Genomic DNA, 21,910 nt, shown 5'->3' on the forward strand with positions numbered 1-21,910 from the left:
TCATCTATTTCTACCGAAATTTAATTATCTTATATTATTTAATTAAAAGAAGTTTTTACTATTTATTTTTAATTGTTCATTTGTTCATACATGTAATTCTTAATATTGATTTAAATTTTTATTTTAATTTCCACTATGTAAGAATATATACTAGATGCCAAATCTTGGCAGTTATATAAATAAAGGCAAGATTTATAAAAAAAAATATTTAATTCTGCTACAGCTACAGTAGTAATTAGTGCTAATTAGTGATGATATCGGCAACTTGTTTATTTCTTACATCGACTAAATAGTTACTCCATTTTGCGTAACACAAATATAATCCTTGATTTTGTGTTCTCATATCCATTATCAATATTAAACAATAAGTATTAAAGTAATAATTCGCAAAACACTAAATTTATCTACGCTGCTCTGACATAATTATTGGGGAAAATTGAAAAATACTTTCTTCCGTACAATGATCAACAAAAAAAACTAATAATGCATAATTGCACTTTTTGTTGGACAGTGATTTATTTTGTAGAGTATATTTATATTTAAAACAAACATGCAATTTAGCTTAAATACTGCATAACAGGTGTGTCATTGTTGCATTTACAATTACTTGATTAAACAAATCATGCCAGAAGTTGCGGTGATATTGCAGCATCATTGCATTTTCAAACAAACTAGACAACTCTTACATTTAAACAGAGAAAATAACAACAACTGGCATGGTATAAATGATGCTAAATGGATTGGAGAATCTATTAATATTCATACATATTCTTCATTCAAGTTATGAACTTACCCTATAACTACGATGAAAAAATCCAGCAAGTTCCATCCATTTCGTAGATAAGCTCCCGGATGTAACATAAACCCATAAGCAATTATTTTCATTACACATTCTGCCGTAAATATCACCAAAAAAACATATTCGATTTTTTCCTTTGGAGATTATGCAATTAAAGAAAATGATTATAAATTAATAAAACTCTGAAAATTTTAAACATATAATAAAGATTGAAATAATATGATCTAATAAAGGATTTTAGCTTGTATTGAAAGATATCTAATTTTTGAAAGCCAACTTTATGAAATAATACTATGTTAGATACTAAAAATTTATTCATCTAATCTTATCGCTAAATACCTGAACACCAGCAGGCTGATTCCACTAATCGCTATCGCTAAAACTCCAATCTCTTCGCTAAAATTCTTAAATATGCGATTCGTTTATTTTAGGAGAATAAGCGATCGTGCGATTCTGCTAACACAATCTCTTCGCTAAAACTCTCAGGCGATGTGGATAATGCTAATTGAATGTGGATAATGGTGTGGATAATGGATTGAAATGTCAAAATCTGTGAACTAAAACAAACACTAAAGTACAAAACATAGTGTACTGTTTGTCATCTTTGTTAAAAAACACTAAACGAACAGTACATTAAAAAAGTCCAAAACAATTCAACAATTTTTAGAGTTTGTGTACTTTTCACGAAGGTAGTGCTCATTATAACGATCTTTTCACGAAGGTAGTGCTCATTTTAGTTATCTTTTGCCGAAGGTAGTGTACTTTTTAGTGATCATTTTCCTAAGGTAGTGGCTTTTTTAGCGTTTGTCGAACAAAACGATTTGGAAACGTTTGTAATGTGCATTGTTGTTGGTTCGTTTGCATACGAAGAGGAAAAAATTTTGTTTGCATTTGTATTGCATGTATTTTGTTTGTGTATTATTGATAAAGATATTGCGTATGCATTTATTGATGCAAATTTAATATTAGGGGATGAATTACATATATTTAATATTTTATTGCGGTTGAATGACTCGTATTATATTAAAAAAACGTATATTAAAAAAACAAAATTTTAAAATTGTTTATATAATGCAGTAAAAAATTAAAAAAATATTTCAAGAATTTCTGAATATCATATATAATATTTAAATTATTGCATAGAAATATAAAGATTTTATTGTAACAATACGTTTATTGTAATATACATATATTTACTTATTTAACAACTTAACAATTTTAAAATTTTGTTTTTTTGCCTTTTATTGGCATTATAAATATAATACGAATCATTCAACCACAATAAAATATTAAATATATGTAATTTATCCCCTAATATTAAATTTGCATCAATAAATGCATACGCAATATCTTTATTTAAAAACACAAACAAAATACATGCAATACAAATGCAAACAAAATTTTTTCTTCTTCTTAAGCAAACGAAGCAACAACAATGCACATTAAAAACGTTTCCGAATCGTTTTGTTCGACAAACGCTAAAAAACCACTACCTTAAGAAAATGATCACTAAAAAGACCACTACCTTCGGCAAAAGATAACTAAAATGAGCACTACCTTCGTGAAAAGATCGTTATAATGAGCACTACTTTCGTGAAAAGTACACAAACTCTAAAAGTAAAAAACTCTAAAAACTCTAAAAATAAAAACAAAATTTGTAAACAAATATCAGCTGTTGGAATTATAATTTAAATTTGAAATTTAAAAGCAGATACTGCAGCAAAATAGTATTTAGCCATTGTAAAATTTAAATTACAATTAAATTAACATAACATTGGTGTGTGGATTAATTAAATAATGGACTATTTAATAAGAAAGAGATTTCTTTTTCCTGGTGATATAAGGGATTCACGGAATCATTTACATTGCAAAAGAAAATGTTTGCGAAATTCTAAAGACTCTCGAAATATTTGCATTTCATTTGCAAGTCATTTATGTTTGGTACAATTTCAAAAAATAAAAATAAAATATGAAAAATAAAATACATTTGTTTACATTTGCTTAATACCAAACACACTCTCACCACATTACTGCCACAAAATTTTTATAATATTAATAATTATTTTTTTTACATTTTAACTTTAAATGCAAGTTTATTTCTATCACAATAAATTAAATAATAAATAAATATCATATCATAATAAATACGTACAAAATAATTGCTCAATGTGTTTAAAAAATAATATTTTCACTTTTAGCGACAGTAAAAACCTAACCGCCAAAAACAATCAAACTAGGAGAAATTTTAGTCGTTTTTAACGATATTTAGCGATTGTCAATTTAGCAAATTACAAAATTTGGAGATTTAGCGATTTATCCGGAGAAAACAGCTGTTTTTAAAAGTTAAGAAAATTAGCAAATAGAAATTAAGCGTAACGAGTTAGCAGAATCGCAAAAGTCGCTCAAATTAATTTAAAGAATTTCGGTGATGGAGTTTTAGCGATAGCGATTAGTGAAATCGGCCTGCAGGATTTGTTTTCACTTCCGCAACAGACTTTGTTGATGCGACCATAGGAAGCCTAGTATTAAAATAATATATTCTTACCCACATTAACGGCTTGCAGACTGTTTTCAAAATTTTTATCTTTAGTATGTAAATTTGCCACTTTTATTATTTCGATTTCATATTTTATTCTCTGCCTGATAGAATTAGTTTTCAATATTTAGATCACTATAAAAAATCTGTGACTATGAGTGGTAGTGGTCGTTTAAGTTGCTTATTATTCATCTATGAAAAATGGTATTAATGCAAGGTGATAAGAAATCCATTTTATAATACGCATGCTCGAATTATGTACGTTTATGTAGCGATAGGTAATTTTTATCTATAATAATCTATACGATAATTTTTACCTTCATTTTTCAGTACACTGCAGGCCGATTCCACTAATCGCTATCGCTAAAACTCCATCACCGAAATTCTTTAAATTTCTTTAGAGACTTTTGCGATTCTGCTAAATCGTTACGCTTAATTTCTATTTGCTAATTTTCTTAACTTTTAAAAACAGCTGTTTTCTCCGGATAAATCGCTAAATCTCCAAATTTTGTAGTTTGCTAAATTGACAATCGCTAAATATCGTTAAAAACGACTAAAATTTCTCCTAGTTTGATTGTTTTTGGCGGTTAGGTTTTTATTGTCGCTAAAAGTGAAAATATTATTTTTTAAACACATTGAGCAATTATTTTGTACGTATTTATTATGATATGATATTTATTTATTATTTAATTTATTGTGATAGAAATAAACTTGCATTTAAAGTTAAAATGTAAAAAAAATAATTATTAATATTACAAAAATTTTGTGGCAGTAATGTGGTGAGAGTGTGTTTGGTATTAAGCAAATGTAAACAAATGTATTTTATTTTTCATATTTCATTTTTATTTTTTGAAATTGTACCAAACATAAATGACTTGCACATGAAATGCAAATATTTCGAGAGTCTTTAGAATTTCGCAAACATTTTCTTTTGCAATGTAAATGATTCCGTGAATCCCTCATATCACCAGGAAAAAGAAATCTCTTTCTTATTAAATAGTCCATTATTTAATTAATCCACACACTGATGTTATGTTAATTTAATTGTAATTTAAATTTTACAATGGCTAAATACTATTTTGCTGCAGTATCTGCTTTTAAATTTCAAATTTAAATTATAATTCCAACAGCTGATATTTGTTTACAAATTTTGTTTTTATTTTGACATTTCAATGTATTTAAGCAGTATCCACATCGTCTGAGATGTGCAGAATCGCCTGATCGCTTATTCTCCTAAAATAAACGAATCGCATATTTAAGAATTTTAGCGAAGAGGTTGGAGTTTTAGCGATAGCGATTAGTGAAATCGGCATGCTGGCGCTTCTGATCACAAAATGGATGTAAATTGGCGTTTACCAATGTTCTAGAATCCATTGACGGTTTTGTATATTTATCGTCGAAACGTCGTCGACAGAGTTCTTCTGGTTCCATTGTTTTTAATCGCTTTTGTTTTGTTAATTTTATGTATGTGCTTTATTTATAGCCCATTCTATATCATGTTAATCAACTTCCTCTATTTTTACATTTATATCCTCTTTAGTATCTAACTCCTCATCCGAATAATGTCTACATTTACGACTACCAAAATTTCGCTCTATAGGTTCCTCAGTTAATGGTACAAAATCTTCCATTTTTAATTTCTGTTGCAGTTTTTTAACTTTTTTTTCGACTTTTTGAATTTTGCGATTTCAGTTCCAAAGAATGTATTTAATGCTAAAGTAATTCTAGTATCATCAAAAGTTTGCAAACGTTTTTCAGATAACTTTGTTTCAATGTCCAATAATTTTCTATGATGCTCTTGCTCCTGTGCTAGATTTTCGCTGATTCCATTCATGCCTATAGCGAAACATTCTCAGAATTCATTTATCACCGCTAACATCTTTCCTTTAGAGTCTGAATTTTTGTTTTACGCATGAAAGCTGACGGTTTCTGGAATTTTGCTGTTCATGTTTAAGGTGTACCTTATTGCAGTCTACACAAGGAGGGGGTTTTGGGGTCTTGCACAATTTACCGACACGTGAGCTGACTCACCACAATTATACCACATAATAGTCTTCGCCTTATTGAACGACTATAGATTTTGTTTGCTTTCAATCACATCGCTTAAACAATTATCGTTTATCTTAACCCATTAAGTAGCAGGCAATTTCAGACTTGGAATTTTATGGTGATATTTCCATAGTAAATAGTAAAATAAAACAAGTTAAATTTAAGTAAACGAGAAGAACTTAATGTTTACTTGAAAGATAACTCTCACTTTATCTCTACCTAAGAAAGATAAAATATTTTTTGAATATTAAAAAATATTCAAAACTGGCCGTGGTCCAAAATGGGTTAATACAATTTTGTAGAAAGTTCTCAGATGCTTCACGCATTTCTTTAACCGTTACGAATTAAAGAAATGCGTGAATGTTATTGGAGCAATCGCCATTTATAGTTCTCAATGTTTCATTCCCTCTTGGGCGTATTTTGTGATAGCCATCTCACCACTTTTTAAGACACCCACTTTTTTTTTCTTTTCAAATATCACTTTTGTGTCTCGAATTTTTATACTTGTCATAGCCATTTTGTTTAGGAATATTGCCTCTACATCACTTTTTTTTTGAGGAATATATATCGAATTTTACTTCTGGATTCGAAGAAAGGAAATCTAAAGACGAAGTATAAAATTCATGTAGACATAGATTTATACAATTATGCTGTAACAACAGACTTGTAATAGCGAATGGAATGACAAAAGGTGTTGAGAAAGGAGAAATTACATTATGTAGTGGAGTTGGAATGTCACTAAATGATATCTGTTCAGTCTCCCAAGAAATACTTGAATTGATAATTTTGAAGTCGGAAACACACACTGGTGTGACCATTTTCCTATAGTCGTAACGTTTAGATTGACCGATATAAAAAGGGTAAGAACTAATACAAATTGACTTCCAAAATAGAAATGAGATAAATACAAGTAACAGCATATAAATGGCGAATATGTGAGCACCAGATGACCTTCTTTCAGAGATAACAATTGCTTGTAATGACATGTTTAACCGCGGTATAGCTGATGAATCGTTTGAAAAAGCATAATATACCTCATACATAAAAAAGGTGATGTAAGATTATCGTGCAACTACCGCGGAATATCCTTTATGAATTGTGTTGTAAAAGTGATGATAGGTGAAAAGAAGTAGTTATATCTCGATCAGTTAATAACATTGTAATTGCTCCTGCTACAACAGGTAAAGATAACAGTAGTAATAATGCAGTAATTACAACAGATCATACAAATAAAGGTATCCGATCAAAAGTGATTCCTGAAGATCGTATATTAATAACAGTAGTAATAAAATTTACAGCTCCTGGAATAGAAGAAATTCCTTCTAAATGAAGTGAAAAAATAGCTAAAGCAACAGACAGGCTAACAAATTTGCCTGAAAGTAATAGAATAATAAACCTATTTCAGGCTGGGTTCCGGAAAAGTTATTCTACAGAGGATAATATTTACAACTTGTCATCAATAGTCAAGATAAATTTTAAAAACAATAAGGAAACGTATGCCTTTTTTGTAGATTTTAAAGCAGCCTTCGATAAGGTCTCTCGAAAGGCGTTAATTATAAGCTTCACGCAGCTGGTGTCTCAACTAAAATGGTCCGTTTTACAGAAAATGTGTACTCGAACACTAAATGCGCAGTATGGACTAGGAGGGACTTATCTAATGAATTTCTAGCTGTAAGCGGAGTAAAACAAGGTTGTGTAATATCACCACACTTTTTTGTTCTTTATGTCAATGATTTACATGATTTTTTGGAAGAAGGCATACAGATAGAAGAACTAACCATTTGAACTTTAGTGTGTGCCGACGACATTGTCAACTGGCTGACGATATACCGACGCTGCAAAAAATGATTTATATTTATATACCACAGTTGGAATTTAGAAGACAATCTAAGTAAATCCGCAATTAAGTTCTTACGAAAAGGAGATAGAGTGGCAAATAAATAAAAATGGTATCTCGGTGATGAAGAAATAAGAGTAGTCAATGAATACTGCTATCTAGGCGTGACAGTGACACCAGCAATGAACTTTAGGAAACATGTAGAGAAGAGAACTATTAGAGCTATAAATAGTATAAATTTCACGTGGCACAGATTTCTTAACAAAACCAACATACCTATAAAAGCAAAATGGAATCTATTTCTAGCGCAATACAAACATATTGTGCTCAAGTATGGGGTTGCACTCTCTTCGAAGAGAGGGGTGAATAAACTCCAATTATATATGGAAAAAAATTTAAATTTACCTATTAACAATATAATTACAGAGTCAGAGGAAGAAACTCTACTCCGTTCGCCAACGAAGGTTGGAGGAAATCTTGAACAGAGACTTGAAGCCTCACTCAAAATTCAAGATCCGGATGATCTGAACCTACCTGCTCAGAGACCAATGGTATCAAGCTGTGGGAACACCTCACCGGTGACTGGCACCCAGAGTCCTATGGACACAGGTGACCGCGATGGCGGTGTGTCTAGTGCTAACACCTAGAGAATGGTGAACTCAGCTGACGGCAACAAAGAGACCAGGAAAAAGGCGGAATACTTCATCGGGGCTCAGAAAAGACGTATCAAGGCCATGATTAGGAATGGCTTGGTTTTGAAGACTGTGAAGCAGAAAGAGAGAGACCGATACTCTCTCTACAAAACTTCCATGGCAGCAGAAGGAGAAAGTGACAGACCCATTACCAGCAAAAGGTGCAGATCTAATAACACATCTCCCGAAGAAACACAACGCCTTCAGCCCAAAAATCCAAAATCCAACAAACATCTAGCTCTATCGGAAACCAGCTGAAACCGACTCCAGCTTACAGAGATATTCCCATTTGCTTGCAAAGTGATCAAATGGAGATGATAAAATCGAAGTTCCTGGAAGAAATTGACAAACTTCCTAAACACAATAGTGTCCACGGCTTCATCACCAGTGTTAACAGAGATGGATGGCTCTCATTAACATGCTGCAATGGTGAAACGAGGAACTGGCTGACCACCTGTGTATCAAAACTGAAACCATTCCCGGATGCTAATCTCAAAGTGTTTCAGGGCGGAGAGATGCCCAAAACCTATGTGTGCATCTATTCCTCCTTCTTCTGTGCTACCACCGGAAATTTCCCCCTCCAAAGAAACCAGCTTCCAGATCCCATCGACAGGAAGCACCCACTCATGGCACAAAATTGTCCAAGTGGATGCGGAACGGCAAGGGACGATACAATTAAAAAATGATGAGGTGCCTGTAGGTTAATCTTCACCACGGCAAAGCTGCTACGGCGGTGTTGATACAGCGACTTCTATTGACCTAGCCTTTATCCAGAAGCCATATGTATATGAGAACCAGATGAAGGGCATAAAAGGTAAGTTACTGTACGACCATGCCAGCCATGGTCGACCTCGTGCTTGTATTGTGGTAAGGGATGATATTAATACTTTCATTATTCCACAGCACACCAACAAGGACCAGGTAGCATCGGATTTACATCGGATTTGCCGACTAGTCAAAAAATAACAACATCTACGTTTGCAGACGATACTGCTCTTTTCAGCGTTCATAAAAATTCTTTCACCGCTTCCCAGGAACTACAGGCACATCTCAAGGACATCCAAAATTGCCTAAACGACTGGCGCAGTCGCGTAAATAAACAAAAAAGTACACACATAACCTTTGCACTTAGAAAAGATACTTGTCCATCCATAACTCTTAATAACGTTATTATACCAGCATCCCAAAGCGTTACATATCTTGGTATTAATTTCGACCGACGATTGACATGGAAATAACACGTAGCCGCAAAACAAACACAAATAAAACTAAGGTTCCTTAAATTGTTTTGGTTACTCAATAAAAATTCAAGATTACAGCTTGCGCACAAAGTCCTGTTACATAAAACTGTGATTAAGTCTATATGGACTTACGGGTCCCAACTCTGGAGTAAAGCCAGCGCATCAAATAAAGATATTATATAGCGCATTCAGTCAAAAATACTTCGTTCATTAACAGGAGCAACCTGGTTCCTCAGAAATTTCATCATACATATGGACTTTCATGTACCTGTAGTCAAAGACGAGCTAGCCCTACTACGGCAAAAATGTGATACTAAAATAATGGTGCATCCAAACCCACTCGCTCAATATCTTACCAGGAAATATATCTCGTCTCAAAAGATCAGATTTACCGGCATACCTTTAATGCATCCTAAATGTATTACCACATCAAGTTCAATTATTATTAAAAATCAAAAGTTAAGAATCTTACGTTTTAAACAAGGAAACTTTAGGTTGTGACATAAACTTTGAGTGTATATTTTTAGTATGTAAGATTTAAATAAGTGTTGTTAGACTTTTAAGTGATTCAATAAATAAAAGAAGAGAAGAAAAAAAAATAAAAAATTTCTTCTAAAAACAATGGAGAAAATAGTGGACAGACATATAAGGGAAGAGTGTTTATCTTTAAATCCACTCCACGCCAACCAGTATGCCTACCAACAAAATAAATCAACAACACATGCATTACTCAGTCTTACTAATAAAATACAGGAGTCTGTAGACTGCAAAGAGTTTGCAGTGGGTTGCTTTCTTGATATTAAGGGAGCATTTGACAGTACTGATCACTCACATATCGAAAGACGCCTCCATGACAGAGGAGTCGATAATACGACACGCACATGGATAAGCAATGTCCTAAGAAATAGGGTGGTTAAATCTACTCTCGGCAATGTTGAAATAAAAGCACATACTGCAAAAGGATACCCACAAGGGGGTGTATTATCCCCACTCCTGTTGTCAATTGCAGTGGACTAGCTGACGATATAGTCATATATCTCAGGGGTAAATATTAAGACATGATCTCATATCGACTACAGCAAGCACTGAATATCGTAACTAGATGGTGCAGTGAAGTAGGATTAAATACAAATCCTAAAAAAAACAAGTCTGGTTGTCTTCACAAGGAAAAGGAAAAGAGTACTTTTCAATAACCCATTCCTGAATGGAGAAAAGCTATCAGTCGTTACCCAGGTAAAGTACCTGGGAATGATTCTGAATGAGAAATTGACGTGGAATTCTCATGTAGACAATGTTATACGAAGAGCCAGAGAGGCAGTATGGACCAGCGGAAACCTCATTGGTAAGCACTGGGGCCTTAATCCAAAACTCAACCTTTGGATGCACACATTGCTAGCCCAATTGTTACTTATGGGTCATCCATCTGGTACAAGAAAGCTCAGCAGAAGACAGTGATAGACAAGCTTTGTAAGCTGCAGAGATTAGCCTGCATAATGACAAGTGGAGTGATGAGAACTACCCCGACAGCGGCCCTAGAGGTTGCATTGGGGCTCCCCCCACTTCACCTACTAGTCAAAAAGGAAGTAATGACTTTTATTGCCAAACTACAGTTGACTAGCAATCAATCAACAAGATTACTCAGTAACTCCCTGTTAGGTAAGGAACTGTAGTCAAACTACAGTTGACTAGCAATCAATCAACAAGATTACTCAGTAACTCCCTGTTAGGTAAGGAAATGCAAAGAAAGGAAGGACTAAACATCATCATATCTGACATTTGCTTACCTAAATTCAACTTCCACTAAAAGTTTCTAATACTAATGCCAGACAGAAATGAATGGGAACGGAACATACCTCCATTCGCTGGAGACTACCATCTGTGGTACACGGATGGCTCCCAAACGATGGAAGGAGTGCGGGCGGGAGTATACGGAGTTAAACCTAAAGAGGAAATATTTGCGAGTATAAGTAAAGAAAACTCAGTTTTTCAGGCTGAAGTACACGCAATTGAACTATGTCTCAGGATATATAAAGGAAAACTTGTCACAGGGAAAAACATAGAAATCTTTTCTGACGGTAAATCGGCACTCCTAGCACTACGCTTACCTCAAACCTAGTGTGGAAATGCTTTCTACTTCTCAAAGACCTTGCTGAAAGGAACAAGGTCCACTTAATATGGTCTCTAGAGCATAGCGGATTTGAGGGAAATAAAAAAGCAAATGAACTAGCGAGAAAAGGGGCCACAACCATTCTGTGGTCCTTTGTGGAGCTTTTTTAAACTTAAAACTAATGAGTGGCTGGAAAGAGCAGCTCACACTGATTGGGATAAAACAATTGCCTGCAGACAAGCCAAAGAATCCATGCCATTTCTATCAAAAGCCAGAACTAGGGAGCTGCTTATGCTGAACCGAAGTGGTATCCGACTTATCACAGGATTCCTCACTGGGCACTGCGGAGTTAAAAAGCATCTATCGAATCTAGGTATTACTAGAGACAATAGCTGCAGACTTTGTTGCGAAGAAGAGGAAGCAGCAGAACACATTTTGTGTCACTGTGATAGTCTTGCCAGACTTAGACTTCGGTACTTATCCACTGCCTATTCGGATATAACGGAATTAGGCAACATCTCTTCAAAGGACGTATTGACATTTTTAACTGCTACTCGTCTATGGAACTGAAGTAGGTATGTCACAATAATCCTCAAAGGATGTAGTGACGCGGTTACAAGTTCCCAACCCATTTTAAAAATCTAATCTAATCTAAACTCCAATTATACTTCATAAAGAAAATATTAAGAATGCCACAATTTACGCCAACATATACTTTAATGTTAGAGACTGTCGCGGAAGATGGACATTTATATACGTTAAAACTGTACCTCAATTACATTTTCAAAACCATGTTTATATATGATGCCGAAAGATTACGCAACAATTGACCAAAAAATTGTTAAATCTTAACTTTTATTGGATGCAGGTTCTAAATGAGCTGAAAAATGATTGCGGTATAAATTGGAATCAACAAACAGCATCGTGAAACTTTGGAAGGAAAATAATGAACTGCTATCGATATTTCTGAAAACTGATTTGAAAGACAAATATATAAGAAAATTTCAGCAAACTAACCGAATTTATAATGATTTATGAAAACATTATAAATATTTTAAACGGTTTTGATGTAGAATGGGCAAAAGTAGCAGAATATGTAAAAAATTGTATAGCATACAATTTAATTATTAATTATTAATTCTCATATCTTATGTAATATGAGAATACAATATATAATAATAATTGTTAGAACTCCACTCAATACCTAAAAGTTAATATTTGTAAAATGTGTAAACTTGCTTTGGTCGTTGCAACCGTGCAGCTATGATTGGAAAATGCAACCCAGTGCACACATGAACTGTCAGTTCATGTGTCAGCTGATTGTCATTGGTGCTTCCTTTTGTTTTTGAGTTCCGGAATGGGCAAGACGGTTGCTGCGACCAAAAGTAAGTAAAAAGGAATTAATTTTAAGTACTAGAGGTAAATAAATTTATTTTAAGATTTTAAAGCATCAAATAAACGAACGCTTTTAAAATTGGTCAATAACAAACTTTAAAATTTTTGTGGCAAGCTGTAAAAATCTTGCGGTAATCGAGGAAAGAAAATAGTGTGGCGATTTGCCTGGAAAGAAATCCGAAAAAATCCTTTTAATCGGGAACACATATAAAAAGAAAAATATGTCATCCGGCAGCCAGAAGTCGACTGTACAATGTGCCGTGTGCAAAAAGGTGAAGACTGGAGAGATGGTGCAATGCGACGCATGTGACCAATGGAGTCATTTTGCATGCGTGGGCGTGGACGACAGCATTGCAAACCTGCCGTGGAGTTGCGATAAATGCAACACGGTAGTGCAGGTTTCACAAGGGGTTCCAGATAAGGCACCAAGTGAGGAGGACTTGGTAAGTAAGGGCGGTTCAATCATGTCAAGAAACTGCATGAGAATCGAACTGCAGTACTTAGAAGAGCAAAGAAAAGCCGAAATGAAATATATAGAAAAGAAACGTACAATAATGCTGAAGTATGTAGGCGAGGATGATGTTAAGGGTGAAGGCATGAGTGAGGTAAGGACACATAGGACGTTAGAATGGGTGAAGAAGCAGGTTGGTATGAACAACGATGACAGCAAACCAAACGTAGGTTGTGGTGTTCAGTTGGGTGGTTCAGCTGATAGGGCGGAAGCCCAAGCAGTATCGAAAGTTATACCGGCGCTGATGATAGAACAAATTAATGCGCGTCATGTCGTTCCACGAGATTTGCCTATATTTACCGGAAAGCCGGAAGAGTGGCCACTTTTCTACAGCAGTTTCAGCAATTCAACACGTTTATGCGGTTTCAGTGAAGACGAGAATCTTTTACGATTGCAACGTGCCCTTAAGGGTAAGGCACTTGAATATGTCAGCAGTAGGCTCATGATACCAGCATTAGTGCCGGAAATAATGTCAACTCTTCAAATGGTATTTGGAAGACCAGAACACATAATCAATAACTTAATTACTGAAATTCGAGCAGTGTACATTAATATAAATAAATTGGACACAATTGTTACGTTCGCCTTAGAGGTAAAAAATTTGATCGCAACTATGGAGGCTTCAGAGTTACATTCACACTTAGTGAACCCGTTGCTTATCCAAGAGCTTGTAGAAAAACTACCACCGCAAATGCGATTGCAGTGGGCTGTTGCATCGCGTAATATCAATGTAACACTTAAAACATTCGGCAACTGGATATATGAACTAGCAGAAGCAGCAAGTAATGTATCGCCCGTTTTTAGTGCTGGAGCCAGTGTAGATAATGAAAGGCGCAAAGCGCAACGCATTAATTTTCACGAAGAAGAACCTCAGGGTGCAGTAGGCGATAAGCACAAAATTCTAGCATGCTTTTATTGCAAGGAGGCACATGCGTTAAAAAGGTGTGCAAAGTTTAGAACACTAAAAACAGACGCGAGGTGGAACGTAGTGCGTGAAATGAAACTATGTGGAAGATGTCTACTGCAGCATGATTTTCGAACGTGCAAGAGGACCCGAGAGTGCGGTATACACAATTGCAACATGAAACATCACCCATTGCTACATAAACAAACAAGTTCAACTGCAAGTGGGGCAAATGAAACGTTGGCGGTTCATCATCAACTAACTTCACAAGCGCTGTACAGAATTGTTCCAGTTACAATATATGGAAATGGTGTTACCTGCAACATTTATGCCTTTCTGGATGACGGATCTGGTCCAACGTTAATAGAAAAAGACGTATTAAGACAACTGCGGATTAAAGGTGAAACGAAAGATCTTTGTTTACGATGGACAGATGGTACGGTACGCAAGGAACCTGATTCTGAGCTGGTCAACCTGCAAGTCTCCAAAATACGCGAAGGTAAAAGGTATTCGTTGTGCAATGTGCGTTCAGTAGCTAAGCTGGAGCTACCCGAGCAATCTTTAAATATGACAGAACTTACCGATAAGTATAAACACTTAAAGGGACTACCAGTAGAATCGTATCAAAACGTTAGGCCTCGAATGATAATCGGCCTAAGCAATAAAGAGGTAGCTATGCCAATGAAGTTCAGAGAGGGAGGCAAGAATGAGCCAGCTGCAACGAAAACTCGACTCGGGTGGACCATATATGGAATAATTAAGCACGAACCTAATACTATTAGGGAAACGTTAAATTTACACATCTGTGAATGCGATGATGATCTAAGTTTGCAGCGTTTAGTGAAAGATTTTGTCAGTAATGAAAACGTTATTGAAAGTAAGAAAAAACTAGAAAATATGGAGTTGGAACAACAAAAAAGTATGCAATCAAAAATAAGTCGAAATGGTGAATACTTTGTAGCAAGATTGCTTTGGAAATCAAATAACATTACTATGCCGGATAATTACTTAATGGCGTTGCGTAGACTTCAGTGCTTTGAGCGCAAGCTGCAATCCAATGTAACATTGCAAAGCTGGGTGCGTGATCACATCGATGACATGAAGGCGAAAGGTTATATACGCCAGCTGAAACCTAACGAAGCCGAGGGGTATTATCCACGTAAATGGTACTTACCGATGTTTACAGTCAGTAATCCGAATAAACCACAAAAGCAAAGACTAGTGTGGGATGCAGCTGCACAATATGACGGAGTCTCGTTAAACGCGTGTTTGGAGAAAGGTCCAGATCTGCTCACTTCGTTGGTAGATGTTCTTGTTAATTTCAGAATCGGAAAAATTGGTATAAGTGGCGACATTAAAGAGATGTTTCATCGAGTACTCGTGAAAGAAGAAGATCAACATTCACAACGTTTCCTGTGGAGAAATTGTGACGATAGCAGACCACCAGACGTTTATTTGCTACAAGTTATGAGTTTTGGGGCAACATGTTCACCATCGTTGGCACAACTGGTAAAAAATAGTAATGCCCGCGAATACGAAACCGAGTTTCCGCGAGCAGTGAAATGTATTTTACAAAGGCATTATGTAGATGACATGCTGGATAGCGTCGACACAGTGGAGGAAGCGATTAATCTAGTCAATGAGGTTAGAAATATTCATAAGAAAGCAAATTTCCATATTCGCAATTGGGTTTCAAATTCTAACGCAGTGCTGAAAGCTATAGGTAACCAAGGCCAGGAATTTCAATTTTGCTCGGCCGGAAGGCGTATAGACCATACATTTGAGGCAGAGAAGATATTGGGAATCCATTGGCAAACCGACACTGATATGCTCACATTTGATCTGAAGTTTACCAAAGCCACTGAGGATGTTCTAAGTGGATATAGATTACCTACGAAGAGAGAGTTGCTACGATTGATGATGTCAATATTCGACCCTTTAGGGATGCTTACCTTTTACATTATTGACGTAAAAATTTTGTTTCAAAAAGTTTGGCGAAGTGGAGTTAGCTGGGATGACGCTATTCCTAATGAGCTAGTTGATGAGTGGAACAAATGGCTGTCGCTGCTTGGCGGTGTGAAAAATGTGAAGATACCGAGATGTTACTTCGCTACGGTTAATAAGGATGCAGACTCCATTGAATTGCATGTCTTTGTGGACGCAAGTGAGGTTGCATATGCAGCGGTGGTGTACCTAAGAGCGAAGAATCGCAACAACATAGATGTTTCCTTGATATGTTCTAAAGCAAAAGTTGCACCATTACGACCAATATCAATTCCAAGACTGGAACTACTCGCGGCGGAATTGGGAGCACGTTTAGGAAACAACATAAAAAGGGCAATAGACTTGAAAGTGACCAGTATAACGTATTGGAGCGATTCAAAGGCTGTTCTATCGTGGATAAAATCTGACCCACGAGATTACAAACAATTTGTAATGTTCCGCATAGCAGAAATCCAGGAGTTGTCCGAAGCAGAACAATGGCGGTACGTTCCTACAAAATTAAATGTTGCGGACTTGGCTACAAAACAAACTAGTAATCCAGACTTTACTTGGAAAAACCCTTGGTATAAGGGACCGAAGTTCCTGTATGAAGCAGAAACTTGTTGGCCAAATAATGTTGGCGTACAGAAATATAACGAAGATGCTGAAATCAGAAAGCAACGATTGTTGGTGGCTCATGTAGCAGAGGAGGAACCTCTCATAGATGTCTACCGATTTTCAAAGTGGGAACGTTTAGTTCGATGCATGGCCTATGTGAAAAGATTTATGTCTTTACTATCAACTAATGAAATGAAAAAGAAGAAATCTGTAAACCAATGCTTGTCAGTTGAGGAACTGAAATGGAGTGAAAATTTCTTGTACCAAACAGCCCAGTTACAGGATTACAAGAAAGAAATGACTGCATTAAGTAGAGACGCTAATATTACTCTTTCTAAAATTAGCCCTTTGCGAAAACTTTCACCATTCATAGATGCACAGAATGTTTTAAGATTAAAAGGTAGATTAGATAAAGCCGTATGCATCGATGATTCAACCAAATTCCCAATTATACTATCAAGGAAAAACTACATAACTAAGTTGATCGTAGACTGGTATCATCGAAAATGAAAACATCTAAATCATGAAACGGTGGTTAACGAAATCTTTCAGAAATACCACATTCCGGGACTGCGTAGACTGTTAAAGCAGGTAAGAAATAATTGCCAACACTGCAAGGTTCGCGATGCGAGTCCAAAGCCGCCGGAGATGAGTGTGTTACTCCCGACCATTCTCACATGTTGGAATCGATTATTTTGGCCCGTATACTGTAACAGTAGGAAGACGCTCAGAGAAGCGCTATGGCGTCGTTTTTACATGCCTTACGTGTCGAGCAGTGCATTTGGAGATAGCTTATAGCCTGTCAGCCAGTTCGTGTTGTATAGTGATACGAAATTTCATAGCCCGAAGAGGAGTGCCGAATGTCATCTATAGTGACAATGGAACAAACTTAACAGCAGCTGAAAAGGAGTTACGAGAATCAATAAAGAACGTGGACTTCAATGAATTGCAAGCTGAATTTACAAGTCCGGAAACACAATGGGTTTTTCTTCCACCAGCTGCGCCGCACATGGGTGGAGCGTGGGAGCGGATGGTGCGATCCATAAAAACAGTGTTAGGAGTAATAATAAGCCCGCAAGCAAAAATTAATGATGAAAAGATGCATAACCTGTTCTGCGAGGTAGAATCAATCGTAAATAGCAGACCGCTCACTTATTTGTCGATTGAAACAGCAAGCGAAGAAGCGTTAACTCCGAATCATTTCTTGTTAGGGTCATCTTCCGGGAACAAGCCGCCGTGGAAGTTCGATACTAACGACGAGCACGTGAAATCCTCCTGGAGGCATTCGCAATACCTTGCCGATCGGTTCTGGAAAAAATGGATACAAGAGGTGCTTCCAACGATGACAAGACGGACGAAATGGTTTGGTAAGATAAAACCCATCGAAGCAGGTGATGTCGTCATTATTGTTGACCCAAATTCTCCTCGCTACACATGGCCGAAAGGAATTGTAATTAGTGCCATTAAAGCACGGGACGGGCAGACCAGGAGCGCCATAGTGCAGACTACTCGAGGGCAATATCATAGACCTGCAGCAAAATTAGCCGTATTAGATGTTCGTGGAGCGGCAGTTTAGAGTAAGTCGTATTCTTATTAAAGACATACTGAGGGGAGAATGTTAGAACTCCACTCAATACCTAAAAGTTAATATTTGTAAAATGTGTAAACTTGCTTTGGTCGTTGCAACCGTGCAGCTATGATTGGAAAATGCAACCCAGTGCACACATGAACTGTCAGTTCATGTGTCAGCTGATTGTCATTGGTGCTTCCTTTTGTTTTTGAGTTCCGGAATGGGCAAGACGGTTGCTGCGACCAAAAGTAAGTAAAAAAGAATTAATTTTAAGTACTAGAGGTAAATAAATTTATTTTAAGATTTTAAAGCATCAAATAAACGAACGCTTTTAAAATTGGTCAATAACAATAATTAATATATATTTTATAGCTCAGCTATTATTTATAACGTGTATATAATAATTTAACATTATACTCACTATTATACAACTATTTATAACACGAGTACTACTATTATATTAAAAGTCGACGGACGACATGTGTCACAGACGCTATTTTGATTATATTTATTTATTTCTTAATTTAAGATAAACTAATCATATTGTAAAATTGAAATTTTAAAATTTTTTTTTTTTTTTGAAATCCATTTATTTATTACAATCTGTCAGGAATGAATGACAATAAGTAATATATATATATATTTAAATCGTAATAATGGTTATTACGATATAAAAAGAAAGGCACGTATGGACTATGCCCAGTGACATATCCATATATATTTAAAATAAAAGTGTATTGTCTACATATACATATTTAAAATGTCTCGCGATGTTTTTCTTCTCAGCCTTGTAAAGGTATTGGAAGGGGACATCAGTTGAGTAACCAGAGGGTTTGGGTGCATATATAAGCGTTGAGCGTAATTCTTTAAAATACTTGCTATTTCTTCCTTGATTGTTCGAACATGTAATTGTTTATGTAGCTGTTCATTCGTTATATACCAAGGTGCGTTTGTGATCATTCGTAGTGTTTTAGATTGGAAGCGCTGTATAATTGCCAGGTTTGAGTCTGCTGCAGTACCCCATAATTGGGCCCCATAACTCCATATAGGTTTAAGTACAGATTTGTATATAAGCAGCTTATTGTCAAGTGACAGTTTGGAATTTCGGCTGAGGAACCAAAATAAGTTTCGTAATTTAAGACCCAAGGCTTTACGCTTTTTGAATATGTGCGATTTCCAGGTTAGCTTACTATCCAGATGTATGCCCAAGTATTTTGTTTCTACAGCTTGTGGTAATTGAGTATTGTTTATTAAGACCGGCGGGCACGTAGAACGTTTTGTAGTGAATGTTACCTGGACAGATTTTGATTCATTCGGTTTAATACGCCAGTTTATCATCCAGAGAGCAACATTATCAAGGCAGGTTTGAAGTTTGGTGGAAGCACGGATTGGGTCACTGTCAACTGATAAAATAGCTGTGTCGTCTGCAAATGTACCGATAACACTCTCATCGGTAAGGGGAAGATCCGCAGTAAATAAAAGATAAAGCATTGGTCCCATTATGCTACCTTGAGGTACTCCTGCTTCTATATCATAAAGTACTGTAGTTTCGTTTCCATGCTTAATGAAAAAGTGCCTAGCCAAGAGGTATGATTTTATAAATATGAAAAAATTTAGAGGTAGATACAGTTTTAGTTTGAACAGGAGGCCCTCATGCCATACTCGATCAAAAGCTTGTGAAATGTCTATAAATGCCGCAGTGCAATATTTTTTACCATCTATCGCACTATGGATATGTCTGACAAGTCTATGAATTTGTTCTATTGTGCTATGTTTTTGGCGAAAGCCGAATTGATGGTCAGGTATGAGTCTGTTTTGTTGGATAAACGGAGTAAGGCGCTTTAGAAACAGGATTTCCATAACTTTTGACAGGATCGGAAGTAGACTTATTGGCCGATATGATTTGACGTCTTCTGGGCTTTTCCCTGGTTTCGGTATCATGGAGATTTGCGCTATCTTCCACTGTGGCGGAATAAATCCCCTTATTATCACAGCGTTAAATAGATGAGTGAGAAATACAAATCCTTTTGGTGGGAGCTGCTGCAAGGCCATGCCTGTGATTAAATCGTATCCTGGAGCTTTTTTTACTTTTAACTTTGTTATTACATCTCTAACTTCATTAATAGTATATCTTTTAATTGGAAGTTCCAATTGATAAGGCTCTTGTAGAAAATTAATCCGTTGATTCATGACATCAGGCATATTTTGGTTATCATTTGATTTAAAGACCTGGTCCAAATGTAACGCAAATGTTTCTGCTTTTTCAATATCGCTTTTTGCCCATGAGTTGTCGATTTTGCGTATAGGTGGTTGATAGACAATCGGTCTGTTGTTCTTTTTTATGGCTTTCCAAAGGGAATATTTTGTATCACATGAAGCACTTAGGTTTTGAAGGTATAGCGACGTGCGATTATTGTTATACTTTAAAAGAAGGGCTTTAACGAGTTTACACAGTTTGTTTAAGCGAGTTTTATCCGCAGGGAATCTCGACTGTTGCCAATGTTTTTTCATCCTACGCTTTTCTTTAATCAGGTATCTAATGTTAAATGGATAATCTTGCTTAACACTTTTAGAAATTGGTGGAGTTGATTCCCATGCAGACATTTGGACACAAGAGTTGAAATGCTCTACTGCTTCAGTTACGTCAGATTCAGTTTTTAACCTGACTTCGGTATTTAGACCAATTGAAATTAGTTGACGGTAACTATTCCAGTCAGTGTTTTTGTTATGAAGAAATTTTAAAATGAAAATAAATATATATACATACATACATACTAAATAATAAAAAATATCCATAGTAATTCCAAGCCGCACAGTTACGGCATCATACAGGTCAATGAATCTTCTTGATCTTCATCTAATATCAAAGATCTTGCCCATCACAATATCATCTCTGACCACCAATTCGTATTAAGAAAGAAATATGTGACAATAGACCTACCGAAATCTAATCAGTATTCGCAAACAAAAAATACTGTTCAGCTGTATTCTTGGTATGATACAAGAATTTGACAAATGTTGCCACGAAGGCCTATCTTGTCAGAAAATCTACAAAATCTTTTTCAGTGGTACATATCTAATCATAGTTTTAAAATTATGTACCAGCGTTTTGTAACAGGAAAATAAGGTCTTATTGGTGAAGTGCCACGAGTAAGCGTTTTTGGACTTTTGTTTTGCATAACACATACAGTAACTTTTCTCAATTTGCAAATAATCTTATCACTATCTTTTTCAGATAACACTTCTATAATTATTTCCCCTTAATCCAGATATGATATTTGAAAACCTTTCAAAACATCTTAAACTTAAAGCAATAAAATAAACACCATGAAAAGTGCTTAACAGTATTGTGACTTGTTCTACTTGTCTTTGGGTAACGTTCAGCTGCATAAGATTATGAATATCTAATTTGAGGTCATATTTTTCAGAAATTTAAGCACCATTGGCATGATGAAATCCGGATCTATACTTAGTAAATAAATGAATAAAAGTCCTGTAAAATTTATATGTGTTGAATTACAAAATTTAAGTAAAGAAAAGGCAAAATAATTTAATATTTTTTTAACAGAACAATATACCTTTTTTATTTTTCTGATAATAATTATTTATAATTACCAAAGTTTGATTAGTAACGTTGGAATCGCTATATGGATATGGTGTAAACACAG

At 35.5% G+C, this 21,910-nt stretch overlaps 1 protein-coding gene across 1 annotated transcript in view; it reads right to left on the minus strand.

Annotated features, from left to right (window-relative positions):
* The window catches only part of LOC119675360 (voltage-dependent calcium channel type D subunit alpha-1-like), a gene marked incomplete at its 5' end in the record, with an annotated part of 236,679 nt that extends 214,769 nt beyond the window's left edge, over window positions 1-21,910 (minus strand). The window contains 2 exon segments of the mRNA XM_038086558.1: window positions 794-933; window positions 21,858-21,910. Coding sequence (XP_037942486.1) covers window positions 794-933; window positions 21,858-21,910 — 193 coding nt within the window.

Source organism: Teleopsis dalmanni, chromosome 2, assembly GCF_002237135.1.
Source record: "Teleopsis dalmanni isolate 2A chromosome 2, ASM223713v2, whole genome shotgun sequence".
Classification (NCBI taxonomy): Eukaryota; Metazoa; Arthropoda; class Insecta; order Diptera; family Diopsidae; genus Teleopsis; species Teleopsis dalmanni.